Below are 17,643 nucleotides of genomic sequence, written 5' to 3' on the forward strand. Positions count from 1 at the left end.
GAGGTTGGGGGGTTTGTGGCAGAGCCCCCCATGCAGCATGGGGCAGTGGAGAGCAGCACCCAATGAGCTGGGGATTTTTTTTCAAAATGCCAAGAGCTGGGGCAGGTGGGGTAGCCATTGCCAGGGCTGGGAGAGTGGGCGGGGGATGGGACAGTGATTTGAATCACCAGATCGAATCACTGTCCCCTAAATTGGCTGTGTCTGAATCCAAAGCAAATGCTAGCCACTTTGCACAGGCCTAGTAACTCAGGTCCCAGACTTACCAACACATACTGCAAGAATATGCCACTGACTATGCATAGTAGCATGTTTTATTAAAAGCTATCTAAATAATTTAAATAGAGAAGCTTCTATACCAAAATGTTTTTTTATTAAAGCATTTGCATATTCTGGAGAGGAGATTAGAAAAAAGGAAAGAAAAAAATTCACATAGTATAACTTCTTATGTAACACACACAGCAATTAAATTCATAAATATTTACTCTTACTACAGTAAAAGCTTTGTTATCTGCCACCCATGGGCAATGGGGGGTGCCAGAAAAAGAAATATGCTGGTTAATTGAGAGGCCCAAACAAGTGTCTTTGCCTGTTTGGGCCACCACTTCTCCCGCCACATCTGGGGTGTCGCCAACCCTCCCACCACATTGCCGACCCTCCTGTGGGCCCTGAGGGATGGGGAGGAGGGCCCCATGCAGCCTGCTATGCCCCGGGCCATGGGGGCTCAGCAATGCAAGCTGCTTTGCCCCAGGCCATGGGGGCTCAGCAAAACCAAAGTGCCACAGTGGGCACTTCTGGTTTCACTTTACCTTAGAAGCTGGCATGCCTGTTGATAAGACATGCCAGCTTGTAAGGTGCCAGTTAACAGAGCTTTTACTGAATATGAAAGACCATCCAGAGCTAGTTGAGAGAAGAGTGAATCTGGAATGAACAGGTATATGAAGAGAAAACAAATTTTCTCTGAATGTTTAGCTGTGCAAATTAAAACTGACATCAGGCACCTTTATGTTATACATCTAACACCTACTCACAACAGTTAAGCAAAACAATTTCCTTACCGAACAATATTCAATATTTCTTCTTTGCTTACATGTGCTGAACAAATAGCAGCTGGTTAATTTGACATGAAACTCAGATTGACACTATGATATTATTTTGCAATATCATTTTGCTTGAAAATAGTTTTGAGCAGCATGGACTGTTTTTGTGTACACAACACAAATGCACACGTCTTTCCATAAGCCAGCAATGGATACATCCATACTGGGAAACAAGATTTTCTGGTCCTGTTCAATGCAAGTCTCAAGGAATTTAGTTATAGAGTTCTGCTGTAGAAGCTCTCCAATTGTGTAGTAAATACAAATATACAATATTTAGTGCCAGATTCATAACCCCTGCTGCCACTTACATAAATAGAATATTCACTTCAACCTACCTATGGAAGGAAAGTATGCAAAAGTGACCCTTACTGGGAACTCAAGGTACTAATTATCACAATAATTATAATTAAGTACTCATAAAGGTTATTTTTGCTCAGATTGGCTCAGTTTCTTCTTGCAAGTCTTTAAGATGAAAACTGAAAACTTATTTCCCTTAAACAGTAATATGGCTGTCCTTATCTTTTTGCATATTTCTTTTCTTATTCATTGAATGAGTTGTTGAAAGAAAAAACACATATTTATGGTCAGAAAATGATAAAATGCCACAATAAGCAGTGACATTCATTCTTCTGTAGTATCCGTGTCCTTTTTTTCTGCACATTTTTAACATCAACTACTATACTCAATGCTCAAAATGCATTTACTAAATGAATGCAAAATTTCAAGCGTGAGTGCAAAGTGGAACCAGGGTCAGTATCATATTATCTATAGGAAAACAAGATTACACAGAGGTAAGGAATTTTATGAAAAAAACCTTCACACTTTTGGTCTACTGCTTTAAAATAAAGCAATCGTACATCCAAAAGTCTTGCTTGAGCTATTTAACTTTGCACTTCTTTTAGCATGGTAATAAAGTTGTTGATGATTCTGGCTAGAAAACATTCACAGTCGCTTATCTTTCCAATCATTTCTCTATACCCATCAAAATTTCCCTCAAAGGTATAGAAAACTGCCGGCAAAATAATGGGAAAGTTGTAGAAAAAAGGTAACATTCATCTATCTGAAAGTATTTCACTTGTCTATATGTCTGTGTGTTTTAGGTATCACCCAAAATAACAGACAGACAAGCACAGAGGATAAGCAGATTGTGTTGTATTATACTTTGTCTTTTTATTTGTAATTTCAGTGACAGGATCAAATTAGAAAAAAATAAAGACAGAAAAATAGCAAAGGAAATTAGAAATTAGTGTTTATTGGGCAGTTCTTCTGCTCCACTGCCTGCACTTCTGGAACGGACAACTCTGACAGGAAAGATTTGAGTGCACCTTTAATGACATAAATTCAGACAATTTCTGGTATTGTTGCTTCTCTGTGCCAAATGACTACTGATCTTTGTCGATCATAGTGTTTTCATATACCAAGATCTATGGCTATGGAAACAATGGTATCACAACAGGCTCCTAGCAGTTCCCTTGTGGTGTTTTATCCACTTAAAAAAAAATCCTGCCTATGCTATTATTCGTATTAGACCCCTACATTACATGTATGCCATCATTAATGGGGAATGAACTACAAAAATGTTCTATAAATAATGTAGAATAAGTTTACGACTCATTTTTATGGTGCCTTAAATTTAATGTGTGACTAGTGGTTGACAATTAGCTGACTGCTGCCATGGCCATGATTGCTGGATAGGGCGAAGGACATTTTTATGATTAATCACAAATTTCAACCTTGACAATTTTTGCTGGTAGAACTAGATAAAATCTATCTATCAAATTTCCACTTTCCAAAGCATATAACAAAGATTAACCAACTTGTCAAAATCAAAGATTTAACATTTGTGTAGAGAAAATAAGCTTTATTTTTTGAAAGTAACAAAGCAATGCACGTGGCATGCATTGCTTTATTTTTCACTATAAAAATCTATCAAATGTTGGACATGTTTAGCTGACTCAGTGATCCCATAACATAAAATTTTGGATTGTCTATTCAGAATGATAAAAACATTTTCCTTGTATATCTATTGTTTTTCCATTTATCCTAAAGTCTTAAATTCACCTAAGGTATAACCTCATTGTACAAGGTGAGATTATATCAGGAATAAATTTAAATAATTGGATACAAAAATGTAAGAAATTGAGAGAGAGAATCATGTAACTATCTAGTGTACTTTTTAATGTTGCTAAAAATTAGATTTTCTTTTCTTTTCTTTTTCTTATTTTACAGAAGACTATACCTGGTAAAACTGCTGCTAAATTTTGTAAACAGAACAAATATAACATTATAATGCTATGGTGTATTTAGCTAATCCTCTCTATTTGTGTAAATGAACAAATTCGCCATTTTTGCAAGAAGAGAAAACAATAGCCTTTATAGGTGTTTTCTGCTGGTTTTGTGCATCCTTTTTATATTAAATCTCTTTTTTTTCATTTTTAATTTTTTTAATAGAGACTCAAGGAACTGAAACACAGGGAGTTTGCTCGAAATGTAGCTTCTAAGTCAAGAAAAGATGAAAGGAAGCAGGAAAAGGCCCTTCAACGTTTGCACAAATTAGCTGAACTAAGGAAAGAGACATCTTGGTAAGTGGATATTTACTGAAATGTAAAACACACTAGTATTTAATTCTCAGACTCTTGGGGTTGTGGGACATGGCATTATTAAGACCCTCATCCAGAACAAGCTGCATGTTTTTATAGTATTCTTGAAGATGTATGCCTGCTGTAATTTGATTTGGCACTACATGGGGAAATAAATGTTTAACGTTACTTTTTCAGTGAAGCTAAAATGACATGTAGTTTTAGTTTTTAAAAAAATGTTCCATGCATATTTCATAGAACTAGGCACAGTTTTTGAAAGCATTAGTGAACTAGGTCATACATTTGAAGCCTGGCACTACTTCATTGATGAAGAGAGAAATACATTCTATTTTGCCTAGATGTAACAGATCTTTGTGATTTAGTGTTCAAACTGGTTACCTGGGAATGCATCCCAAAATCTAGTTTTACATTTAAATAACTTCAGAACCTGTATTAAAATATAAGGGCTTTTTTCCACTTTTCCCTAGCCTAGTAGAGTACATAAGAGTCACTTGGTACCTGATGTCCATTCTTATTGAATTTGGAAATACATTCTTAATTGATATTAACAGATCTTAGTTTGCTGGAATTGACAGCATGCATAATAAAAAAATGAAATACTTCTGATGCTGAGGGTCTAGTGAAAGTGATTTTGAACCAATTTCGGTTTATGTAATGTAGTCACGAGAAGAAAAAAGCTGGTGATTGCTGTGTAAACAGAATGTTTATACAGACTTTGTTTCCAGGCATCTCACTACATAAACTGCCAGATACTGCAGTTGACCATATATTCTGCAGTTTCCGTGGAGAGCTGGCAATCTTTGTAACTTGGATGTTGTGCAACATACTGAAACAAAGTTCTCCTCTAGAAGTGGGGATGACATGGATGTGGGTACTGTGCATATGGAATGAACAACACAGATTCTGATTTTGAATTTCTTTAATGACAATACCTTTTTTTCATCAGGTTCATTTGGAACCTTTAGGTAACACATAAATAATTTTATCTCACTGTTAGGGTTCATAGAATATATAACATTAAATACTTTAATGGTATACTATGGAGATAATGAAAGGCAGTAGCAAATTTGGAAGTGCTAGCTGGGCTCCAGGGGTGCTTTGTACATGTAAAGAAGGTGCAGTAGTGCTACTTGTTTCATCAGAGAAAAGACAGACATGTTCATTACAGTGAGGTTATACTCTAAAAAGTAACACTGTGGGGTTCTATATTCATTCTCTCTCGATGACTTGCATATTGATTAATTTACAGATAAAAATTCAAAATAACCGGACTGCAAAGTAAATGTGCAGTTTGAAAATCTATCAACAGTCTTCATTTCTCGCTCTACATTTTATAAACAATATTAATTCTGCAAGCAGAAATTAGCTGGCTATTTTTATTATTCCTGAATTCATCTTTCTTGCTCATTTTGAGTTGACTGTTCTGTAGCACATACCTGTTCTGTTCACTAAATTCATAAATTCATAAATGTGTGAGAGCTAAGACATGTGGGAGCAAATTTGCATTGAACCTCAATTATCCTCACAAAATATGGATTTGTATTTATTTTGTGACTCTAAACTGCTAGCAAACTTGACACTAGAATATTTAAAATTCATTTACTTGTTTGATGACAAAATTAGGGATTTTAAATGAAAATCTGCAAGAAAAGGAGCAAGTTATTGATATTTTGCAGACTTTAATAACTGAGTATTGTGGAACATTAGAAATAAATAGAGACAGAACTCAAATTAAAAATTAACTTTTATTAAAGCATGTTTTATTGTTCTGCATTTCTGTATAATGCTTTATTTAAATAGTATCATAAAAACACAAAAAACTGCATTTGCAAATAAATTAGAACTTTATTAAATTTAATTGATAGAATATAATGTATATTGTAGGACTATAGCACTATGAGAATAAACAATCAGATCTGGCTTAAGTGTTGTTCTTAGAGTGCAATAGAGATACAAAACATTTTAGTGGGACTTTCTAGGTTGGGCCCAGGCTTGCCAATCCAAGAAAAAAAGTTATATTAACAATCAACAAACTTTTTACTGTCAACCAATCTGTTTTACTAATATATGATTTTACTGGCATATGTTTTATATACTGTAAATATAACTTGTAGCTCTAGACAGCAGTAACAAAGGCTGGATTCAAATTTGATGCAGTCTTACTTGACTGCAGCAATGCTGTCCCCCACTCCTGGGATCTTCTATTCACTCCCATATCCTGATAGACCCCAACCACATAATGCAATATATATGTATCAGCACATAAGCAGAAAGGGATCTTGGAGTCATAGTGAACTCCAAGATGAACATGAGTCATCAGTGTGATGAAATCATCAGCAAAGCTAACCACATTTCATCATGCATCAGCAGATGCATGACAAATAGAAGCAGGGAGGAGATACTTCCCCTCTATGCGGCATTGGTCAGCCTACAGTTGGAGTACTGCATCCAGTTTTGCACGCTGTACTTCAAGAAGGATGTCGATAGACTCAAGAGGGTCCAGAGGAGGGCCACTCTTATGGTTAGGGGCTTACAGGACAAGCCTTATGAGGAGAGACTGAGGGACCTGGACCTCTTCAGCTTCCGCAAGAGATAGCTGAGACGTGATCTTGTGGCCGCCTACAAATTCATTAGGGGGATGCAGCAAGGGATCGGAGAGGCTCTGTTCACCAGGGTGCCTCTTGGGGTAACAAGGAAAAATGGTCACAAACTGACAGAGAACAGATTTAGGCTCGATGTCAGGGAGAACTTCTTCATAGTAAGGGTGGCCAAAATTTGGAATGGGCTTCCAAGGAAGGTAGCGCTCTCTGCTACCTTGGGGGTCTTTAAGAGAAGGCTAGATAGGCATTTGGCTGAGGTCATCTGACCCCAGCACTCTTTCCTGCCTAGGCAGGGGGTCAGATTTGATGATTTGTTGAGGTCCCTTCCGACCCTAGCATCTATGAATCTACAATTTTAAAACAATTTGGAAGCCTACCAGTGCCTCAATGATAATTATAAAATTAATTCTAAATTTCTATATATTTTGGCATTTGATTTTGTTCTTTTTAACATGGAAAATCTGAGCTTCCCTTGCCTGCTTTACTCACCAGGATATGGGTCCAATTTCAGCTGTCCCCATTCTACTTTGTGGTGCTAAGCATCCCTGATATACCAGTGCCTTCCCCCTGCTCATGCCATTGCCCCTCACTCCCGAGCCACAACCTGCCACCCCCGCCTAGCCAGTGTCCCTCACTCCAAACCCACAGTCTCCTGGCCCTGCCACTGTCTCCTGGCCCTGCCAATGCCCCTCACTCCCAACACACATCCTCCTCAGCCCTGCTGGTACCCCTCACTCTCAACCCACTGGTCACCAGCCCCAGACCCCAGCCTTCCACATTGGGAGCCTGAGGGCAGGGGGAAGTGGGTCCAGAGTCAGGGGCACCAACAGGGCCAGGGCCAGGGCCTGAGGGGCAATGACTGGAGATCCCTGCTCATGATGAACCCTTTTTTAGTGAGTTTTCTATATTGAGTTCTATCCCAAGTAGGCTAAACTTGGTAACACATCCACATAGTTACAGGGGTGTTGGTTGTAGCTGTGTTGGTCTAAGGACATAGGCAGACAACGTTCTTTGTGTAAATCTGGTGTCTTTTATTAGAGTAACTAAAATAGTTGTAAAAAATCCTCTTTGCAAACTTTCAGGTACAAACACCCTTCTTCAAGCAGAAGGAGTGTCACATAGTCACATGCACTAAACCTTATGAGTATTCAGATTTATCCATCATTGCTTTAAAAATGTAATTTTGATTTTCCAGTTAAAACAGAAGTGTTGTATTTCGTTGCGACTAAAAGTTGCTATTGGCTGAGTTTCAAAGATAAAATGACCTATTTTACTGCAAAAATGCTCAGACTGTTGTGTATAGAGTACTTGTGCTCTGTAGATCAGTTATTTGTGGTTTGTAGAAATTTTGTTTTCATGTGTTTTTATCTATTTTTGCTTTCTATTAAATGAAACATGAATGCTTGTAGGAGGACATGTAAAGATTGTTAAAAGAAGACAGTCATAGACTTAAAAAAAATCAAGGATGAATACTGAGAGCATAAATACTTTCAGCGACTATTTTTCCATGTAAGAATTCGCAGAGATTGCCATAACTGTATTTATAATCACAAACATGAAGGTCATCAATACAGTGATCATATGGAGAAGGGGAGCTAATATCTGAGGTTGTGAGTGAGGTGAAGGTCAGCTAAGAGACTATTTTAGTTTAAATATATTTTGCAATATGAAAAAGTTCATTCATGTTTTGAAGCTGTGACTTTTTGTAGCAAACAATTTGTCAGGTAACCTGTTTCTGTAGCGACCTTGATGGATACAAATATAAAAATCACATTCCTATGTAATTGTACAGTGGGAATGCAGTAACTGTCGACATTTAATTTCTCTGAAGTGTACTTACGGCAGGTTGTGTTTTGTTTTTTCAGTGCTCCTGGGAGTGGCCCCATGTTCAAGTCCACTACTGTTACTGTGAGAGATAATTGTAATGAAATCTCACAAAATGCTGTCGTAGACTCTTCTAACAAACAACAAGATTTCAATTCCACATTAATGCACAAGGCACAGAATACTAAAGATATTGCTTCTATTGCTTCTTCCACTTCTGAAAGTACAAGCAGTAATGCATCTGACACTAATAAACTTGGGAATCAAATACATGGAGCTCAAGGACACAAAGTTGGATTCTCTTTTGCTTTTCCAAAGAAAGCTTCTGTCAAACTGGAGTCCTCAGCAGCTGTTTTCTATGAATATAATGATGAAACATCTTTTGAACATGGAGTTAGCAGAAGAAGTAGATTTGTCCCAGGTTCCTGTAATCTTCAGTCTCCATCCACAACAGAAATGGTTCTGTGCTCTGAGGAGAAACATAATGATATTCACTCACTAATGGAAAAATGTATTGACACAGCAGAAGCTTCAGAATTTCAGGAACCAAAAGAACTAGCCAGTAATGAAAACACAACACTCGAGAATACAGAAATGCTGCCTGCTGTTTCTCATTTGGAACAACCTATGTATTCTGTTTTGAATGGCTACTGCACTGACATAAATTCAACAGCATTCCCAGATACAACTCCACCCACAGCTACCATCTGTAATCAAGAACTACGCATGGAATGTAACACTTCTGACCTACTGGGAAACAAATCCACAGCTTTTACTGTCACAGAGGATAATTTGTCTTTGCATGATATCACTAAGGAAAATAAGGAAGGCATTAATAGTAATTCCTCCAAGGCTGAAAATGAAATTAAAAAACTTGGGTCCAATGTATTAATTTCCTCAAATTATGACGGGAGCAGTGCAGCCTTGCAAAATAAATCAGATTCATATAAAAGATCTTGTGAACCATTTGTTCCTGTCCTTAGTAAACATGGATCTACTATTCTTCAGTGGCCATCTGAAATGTTAATTTACACCAATACAGAACCATCACTTTCCTACAGTTGCAATCCTTTATATTTTGACTTCAAGTCATCAAAATCAACTAACAGTCTAGAGAAGAGTAAGCATGAGTTAAATGTACCTCACTCTCACCACAAGACTGAGTCTGACCGGAGCCTAGTTTGGGATTATGCTGATAAATCTATTTCAGAGTTAGCTGACTGTGAAACAGAAATGTGTAAGAATGTGTGCAATCATGCATCCTCAATTAAAACTGATGGTGTTTTAACTAAAAGCTGTGATTCTGAAAAACAAGTTAAATTGTGCTTAGACAACTCTTTCAGAATTGGAGAAACAGAAAAGTACCACATTTCGAGAAGCAATTCACGACAGGATACTGCGATAGATGAGGGACAGAATAAAGGATGGATCAAAGAAACTTGTGAAAAATGGTTTCGCAAAAACAGAAAAAGAAAAGGGAGGAGAAAACTGTGTCATCATCATCATGGGAAAACTGGAAAGGCAGTAGATGAAATTTCTTTAACAGCTGGAGAGGAAATTAATTATCTTAATGAAAATAAACTTCAGCCGCTTCAGAATGCTCCAAACATGTGCAAGTCTGAAATTAGCAGCATGTGGTTAGCTTCAGAGGAAATGCAACAGTCATGTCAAAAACCTGGCATTGAAAACAGTGATCATAAAAGAGTTATGTTCACAGCAGCACACATACATAAGCATAGGGGCACATGTGCTATTTGGAACACAGCAAATAGCAATGACCACTGCACTAATTTTAAACATCTCCACAGAAAATACAAAGCAAGCTCTCACAAATGCTCAAAAAAATTAACTTTGAATTCCAGAAGACATAACTTAATGTACTCTAGAACATTTTGTGGTTGGAGAGTCAAAAGGTCTACCTGTAGTCCAGATCATAAATGTCTGGGCCAATATAATAAGGAAAAATGTACAAGTCAAAGCCAGTCTATAAAGAGAGCTTACAACTTTCTGACTGATGAACCTGAACGATCCCATAGAAAACGAAGACAACATACGTATTCTTGTTCATCAGATGAAAGTTCATATAAACAGACATTTTTATCACAAGAGTGTTTAAATCAAATGAGTAATCTAACTGTACCGTGTAAACCTAAAGGGAAACGGAGAAGGAAAAAAAATAGAATTCATCATGCATTTGTTGACAGGGAACTAAAAAGAAATGAAAATTATAGGCCTTTGAAAGACAGTTCTACAGTAAATATTTTGGGGGAATTGTTAATTCAAGATAATATAGAACAAACAAAATCTCAACCCATAATGGATTATGCAAAAGATAAGGACCAAATAATGCAGTTGGGAGAAAACAATTTGCCTCTACAAGCTGATAGTTTGCATTCAGTAGAAAAAGACAAATCAACAGAGTGTTTCAGGATGGAGAGCCCTCCAAATGCATTTTTGGAGGATGCCACACACTCTGCTTCTTCTGTTTCTGACCATTGTGTTCAAACAACAGCAACACAAGAAAACAAGCTGGAAGAAGAAAAGAAACATGAAAATATAACTGTTCATGAAACTCAAGCTCCATATAAAGTGCCCAATATTGACAGAAATGTGGAACAAACTCCTCCTAAATCTTATCTATGCCACTATGAAGTAGCTGAAACTGTACCACAAGAGAAAATAAATGAAGCAACCAGTGAATGGTTACGGTACAATTCAGGCATTTTTAACAGCCCACCACCTTTGCCATTCAAAGAAGCACACATAAACAGTCATACCTTTTTAGCCACTGAACAGATACTTACCCCATTCACATTACCTGATCAGACATTGATATTTCCCCAAGAAAACCATGAGAAATTTAAAGATCTGCAATGTGAGGCCTATCAGCAGATCATGCAGCAAAACATGCTGGCTAACAAGATGAAATTTACCTTTCCTTCCCCTGCAATTCAACCTTCTAACTCTCCTCTGCAGCCATTACCCTTGCAGCAGCCACTGTGTTCTACCTCTGTAACCACAATCCATCACACTGTTTTACAGCAGCATGCTGCTGCTGCTGCCGCAGCTGCAAGTACCTTTAAAGTTCTTCAACCTCACCAACAGTTCCTGTCACAAGTCCCAGCTCTTTCAAGAACACCTGTACCTCATCTATCAGTTGGACCTCGACTTTGTCCAGGAGGCCACACAACTTTTATTGCTCCCCCACATTTGCCACTAATTCCAACTTCAGTTCTTCATCCAAGTCACCTGGCTTTTCCTCCTTTGCCCCATGCACTTTTCCCCTCGTTGCTGTCCCCACATCCAGCTGTCATTCCATTACAGCCCCTCTTCTAGGCTTGACTTTCTAGAATACAAATAGGAAGAAGAACTCCAAGTAAACATATTGCTCTATCTAAAGCACTCCTAGGTTTTGACATTCTGCAAATGATTGAGTTTGGTTAAAATGCCTCATTAATTTGGAATCATTTACTATAAGTGTAATGATGCAAGTACTTTATGTAAATTTCTGATCTATAATATAATTAAAGCACTGAATAGTCTGACACTAATATGAACTATATATATATATAAGTGAAATTATGTCTTAGAATATAATGTACATAAAATATATTTATAGTACTGTAATTTATGTTGTAAAGTATGCTCCTTTTTTTTAATCTTTGTGTACTTGCACCTATTTACTGTTTAGACAAAGCTAATGCACTATGTTTTGTACTATGTTCCTTGAAACTGTAAATCTAGTGACAAACTATCTCTTGCAATAAATTTTTGTTAACTAAGTATATCAAAAATCATTCATTGTAAGCCTCACAGATGTTATTCTTCACCCTCTGAATAATGTTCCCAACTCTGCTATATTTGGATCAAGTTTTCTATCATTCAGTGATTTATCACCAAGGCTCAGAGGTTAATACCTTAAGGGCAAGTATCTTACTGAGCAAGGCAAAAAGGGTAATAGATCTGTTTGTGTTAGCAGTTCAATGTCACTGAGACAAATTTTGCTTACAAGCAGTATGTGACCAAACTACCATCTGTTTGAACCACTTTATTTTTATTATTTATTTAACCACAAAACATGTACCTAAAATACCAAAAAAAATGTAACTAAAGTAACATAAATGACAGCTAAAAACAATAAAAGCAGAATATTAAAGAACATCATCTAAGACTATCAGTGCTTGAATATTAAAGAATAGAGAGGCCCAGCGTACCATCAAGCACCCAGTTATTCTCTACTTCCAAGAGGCTATTTTGTACATACATCTATGTAGGAGATTACACCCACAAAAATATTTTAAACCTGTAAGGCTACAGGCATAGTGGCATACAAGCATAGTGAATAGTCATTGATGTAACTGAAATTCTAGGACTAGGGACAGAAATTAAATATAAACTGGTATAAGTGACCAGAAACTGTTTCAAGAATGTAATACAACAGAAGTTCAGTGTACATAAACTGCTTTCAAAATGGCCAAAACTGGTCTAAGATAAACATGGATGGATGTAAATCAGACTTAATTGATTTAGCTTAAATTCGTTCCTTGAACTTCTGTCCCAGATCCCTTCACTATTCAAATTAACTCACAGAACCTTGGCATCCTTGGATGTTTTGCACTTCTGCTGTGATCCCCTCCACTTCACACTCCCCTTGCAGGGTGGGCAGGCTAGCCTTGGCCCAAGCTGTATGATCTAGCACCACCCTCTGTTTCTGGCCTGGAACACTTCAGGCATATGGCTGCATTTCCAGAATCAAAAGTGAATGTCTGTTCACTTGCTTATCAGTTCAATCTATGCAATTTAATCAATTCAGCCTCTGGCTTTTTAACTGTCTGTATTTAGCTTAGATTTGCTAGTATGAGTGTTGATAATATAATTTTGATAATATAATTTATTGTATACCTGAGAATGGAGGCTGCTCATAAAAAGGGGTAAATATTTAAAGTGTTCTCTTGATGGATATATAACTCAAATTTATTTCAGTGGAAGACAGCTAAGCATATCAGAGGGGAGAAATTTTTGCCACTGGTATAAATTAAGGATGTATTTCAAAATGGCAGTGATCTGTAAGAATAATGGGAAGAGTTATCAATAGTGTCAAACCTGACTTGGAATTTCTAATCTTTTATGAGATTGACTCATATACTTAATATTGCATTAAACTTTATTCCTAAATTGTTTTGTGTTTTGGCGGGATGTCATCAAAATTATAATATATAATAATAAATAATGTATACCTTTTTAATGTTCATCATACAATTCCCCTCAACCTACAAATCCCACTTATTTAACTCTAAACTGATCTAACACTTATTAAAGTCAAAGGATTCTTTCCACTGAGTTTAATGAAGGCATATCAGGTCTTTCCTTCCAACACAGCCCAAATTAAAGATGGACCTGATTTTGGAATGTTGGTTTATTTTTCAATAGGGACAATGCAACTTAATTTAAATGAGACAAATTATGAGAGAGAGAACTAGAATTTGGAGGCTGATCTATAGTAGGTCACATATTCTCCAGTAATAAAATGCCATGTCTAGCTCTAAAGTTAATGGTGGCTTCCTGTCATCATTTAAAAAGTTATGATAAAATTAAGTATAAATAAAGTTCAAGAAAATATAATTTCTGAAGGTTATAAAAGAACATTGAGTATTTAATATCTATTTTACTCATAAAAACAAGCAAAATCACATCTTAATTGGTTCAGATACTATATAATGGAGGTATTTTATTTTCATCTATAATATTAGAATTTATTGATTAAAAGGCAAGTTTTATTATAATATTACATGAAAACATACAAGGAAATTGATTGTATTCCATTTCAATTTTAGAGCTTTGGTGCCTACACATTAATTTTGCTTTGTAAAAAGGATAAATGTATATCAATATGCCCAAAGGTGATAACAGAGAGAAAATGAATGATTTAGGTTTCAAAGGTGCTGAACATACACTGATGTATTTGTGGAATGGATGCTGCACAGACATACTCCTTTGAAAATGAGGTCAATGATATGGTAGTTTAGGGAGAAGGCTCCTTAGTTAATCATTTTTGGGAGGATGCGGTAGTGTAACTATGAGTGAGCAGGCAGGTCACTAGCCCCAGGTACCAACCTTAGAGAGGGTGTGAGAATGGAGCTGATACAATGCCTGGCCTGGCCAATTCTACTTCTGAGCTTGTTGCTACTGTAGTCCTTGCCTCTGCCACTCCAGCCCTTGCTGCAGCTGCTACCCAGGGCACAGGGTCTCTTCTGTGTAGATGACTACTTTTGCTTACTCTGGTATATTAAAAATTATACTTTTTCACATATTTTGTCAAATTTACTTTTTCTAAGTTGAGTTTAAGGTTTGTCTACAATGCATGGGTGTGAAGGACTCAATTAATTCTAAATGAGCCAGCTCAGGTGTCAGAAGTAGCTTAACTGAGGTAGCCAGGAGATCCATATGTGGTCATTTCCATGTTTCTTAGTTCCTTTTATAGCTAGTATAATATCAGCATTGTAGTGTGAAGTGTAAACATGCCTTTAGATTCAGGTACTTCATTCAAGCAACAAATTGTATCTAACACATTATTTAGGAAGTATTAAGAGCAAAATCAAAATATTATATGATGTCTTAATTAGAAAATCAGAAGATTCTATAGAAAAATAATTAGTGCAACTTCTCAGACTAATGATGTTTATGCTATAGCTGGCTAAAATTTTCCAACTTTCAACTGAAAAAAATCTTCACTGAAAAATATTTTTTATTAACATCCAAAATTTTTTCCAGTATTCCCCCTACCTTTCTTTTTACATTTTCCTTGGAATTTTACTAAAACAATTCCTATGTTCAGTTTCAAAATTTTAAAGTACAGAAACAAATATTTAGTACTGTATAATTTTTTTAAAGTCACTACTTTTTAATAATCTACAAGCCAGCTATAGTAAAATACCAAAACCTTTAGGGGTAAAAATTATTTATAAAGTAATACCTTTAGCACTGGAAGTGTTTTCTATCCACAAGTTAATAAAACAACATTCTCAGAAACACAAACTGAGTTTACGATTGAAAATGCTACATCAATTTTTAATATATACATATATATCATTTGCATTTGTGTTTCAATACCAAATAAATAACCTTAATAAATACATTATCTAACTGTAGTTCTGCTTTTTCCAATGTTATTTGTATTGTAGATTTCATGTATACTTCTACTTCTTTACATAGTTTCATGTGTAAGTAAAAACTCTGCAACTGCTGAATAATTGAAGACATCACTATTATTATATATACAATCTGCCCAATTTGTTAAATCTTAACAATATCTTTAAGTTATAGATTTTGTTAAATGTTTTCCCATTCCCAGAACTGCTATATAGAGAAATGATTGAAAAATTAATATGGTGTACTGAGATGAGACAGGTGTTTTTCCCTCACCTGCCCTTGGAAAGCAGCAATCTGTCCAGACCATGACCTTCCTGGAGACGTAGCATTTCTCAGGTAATATGATCCAGAAAATAATGTTCTAAATGGGATTTTTCAAGCATTAAGAATCATAATGATCTTGCATTGTTATGGGCAGGTTAAACTAATTACATACTTACCTTTTTGGTCTGTGGATACATGCAACCATTAAAATGCCTTCAATACATGAAAAAAAAACAAATTGTTTGTCTGATTTCCTTTATTGTACATAGCCAGAAATTATCTCAAATCTTAGCTCAACTGAAGAGGAGTAAACCCCAATAAAGTTTTTGCAGGAATGAACAAAATGGTGTTTGGATATATCGTTACAGCTAATTTTCGTATTATAGAGCCATTATTGAGTGCCTATTGAGCACCTACCAATCCAAACTACAGTCAGAGGTTACTGTGGGCACTCAGCATCTCCCAAATAGTTGTGAGTTGTGTATTGGAAGAAAAAAATGCTTGAGATATGTTTAAAAGATAGATATAAATAGATATAGATATCTTTTAAACATCCCTCAAGCATTCATTTCTTCAAATGAGAACAAATTCCTGCAATAAAAATTACACCAATCCTTTTACTGGAACTGCCCCCATTTTTTTGAAGACTTTTATTTTATATTTACACTCTGTTTGTTGTTTCTTTCTTCATTCTTATAGCCTTAATGCAGCAAGTTACTTAAATATGCAAATGTAAAGCTGACTGTAAATATGTAAATAATCAATTTGACTTCAGTGGAAATGCCCTTAATGGCAGGCACATCTCTATTTATAAATAGTGTATCTGCAAATTAGCAGCCAGCAGAAGTATTACATCCATTTCTTTTCCGTTTAGTTACCTGATAGAGAAGGCATGGTAATTAGTTGATAAAAACCTTCAGTGCTGTTTTCATTTTGACTTGTACCTTTGTACTTGGCTTTGTCCTTGACTTAAGGTTGAACAATACATCCAGTACATTTAAGTTATTTTAACCATTATGCTTATTTGACTAGTCTATTAACATTCTCATTTTTCAATGCTGGAAGAGAAGGTGAAAATTCACTCTAGTGAGAATCAGTGAATTTACTACAAAATGTAATTTAAAATTGCTTGAAACAATTTACTTTTCTGATGCCATCATTCCTCCTCTCCCTCCCCTTCTTCCCCTTGCCCCCTCCCCACCACACTCCCTGCCTCTATCGCTTTTAATTTTTAGTGTATTTTAGGTTTTGATATCAGCATGAATTTTCAATCTTGGAAGTGGGTCCCACATTGAGAAAAGACTTGTTACAGGAAAATTATGCTCTGACAATATACAACAGATCGCCATCATATTATCCCTTTTTAGCACTTGGTATGGCTCTGCAATCACAGTCAAAAAATTCTCTAGCTGAAATATGAATATTTTACTAATACTTATGTCAAGCAATCGATCTTTTAAACTGTGATTTTTCCTTTTGTGAAAGTGTCTTACGTAGCAGGTTAAATGCCTCAGGTGGGCAGTCCTTTTATATTTTGCTGTTTTGTACTATAATTGCTCTTACAAAAGTTTCTAATTTGTTAAACATCTACATTTTGAGCCTTCAGTATAGTTTTTACAGTGACTTTTTATAACATACATAACATATTAGCAATAAATCAAAAGTTTATTTAATAACTTTCTTCATTTAAAATATTTTTTGAATATATTGAACAGTATGCTCTTCTGGTGTAAGGCAATGCAGCTCTTTTGGTTTCTGTGAAAGCCAGCAGAGCCATCAATTTGCTGCCTAAGCTGAAGATGCAGACCAAAGTATTTTATAATTCTTTAACATTTCATAATTAACATAAGCAGTAAGTCTCTAAGACGCACTTCTAAATCGTTATCACTTTGTAAATGAGCCTATGATATTTTGACATTTCCAATATCTGTTCTAAAATCCATATTAATATCTTTATTTTCTAATCTATATTATTGTATATTGTTTAAGTAACTGTATATATGAAAACTGTGCCACTGTACATGCATGTGCAATTTACTCTTGTAAAAAAAATACCAAGTTATACCAGTGCTTTTTTATTGAAATTTTAGATTTTTTAGTGAAGTAGGA

General features: G+C 35.7%; 1 protein-coding gene across 1 annotated transcript in view; it reads left to right on the forward strand.

Annotated features, from left to right (window-relative positions):
* The window catches only part of ZNF804A (zinc finger protein 804A), a 383,608-nt gene extending 371,330 nt beyond the window's left edge, over positions 1–12,278 (forward strand). The window contains exons 3-4 of the mRNA XM_019523061.1: positions 3,549–3,679; positions 8,163–12,278. Coding sequence (XP_019378606.1) covers positions 3,549–3,679; positions 8,163–11,457 — 3,426 coding nt within the window. The 3' untranslated portion in view covers positions 11,458–12,278. The remainder of the gene's footprint in view (positions 1–3,548; positions 3,680–8,162) is intronic.
* Positions 12,279–17,643: the final 5,365 nt, after the last annotated feature.

The sequence above is a fragment of the Gavialis gangeticus genome, unplaced genomic scaffold (genome assembly GCF_001723915.1).
Source record: "Gavialis gangeticus isolate Ggan-Ray unplaced genomic scaffold, GavGan_comp1, whole genome shotgun sequence".
NCBI classification, from domain to species: Eukaryota; Metazoa; Chordata; order Crocodylia; family Gavialidae; genus Gavialis; species Gavialis gangeticus.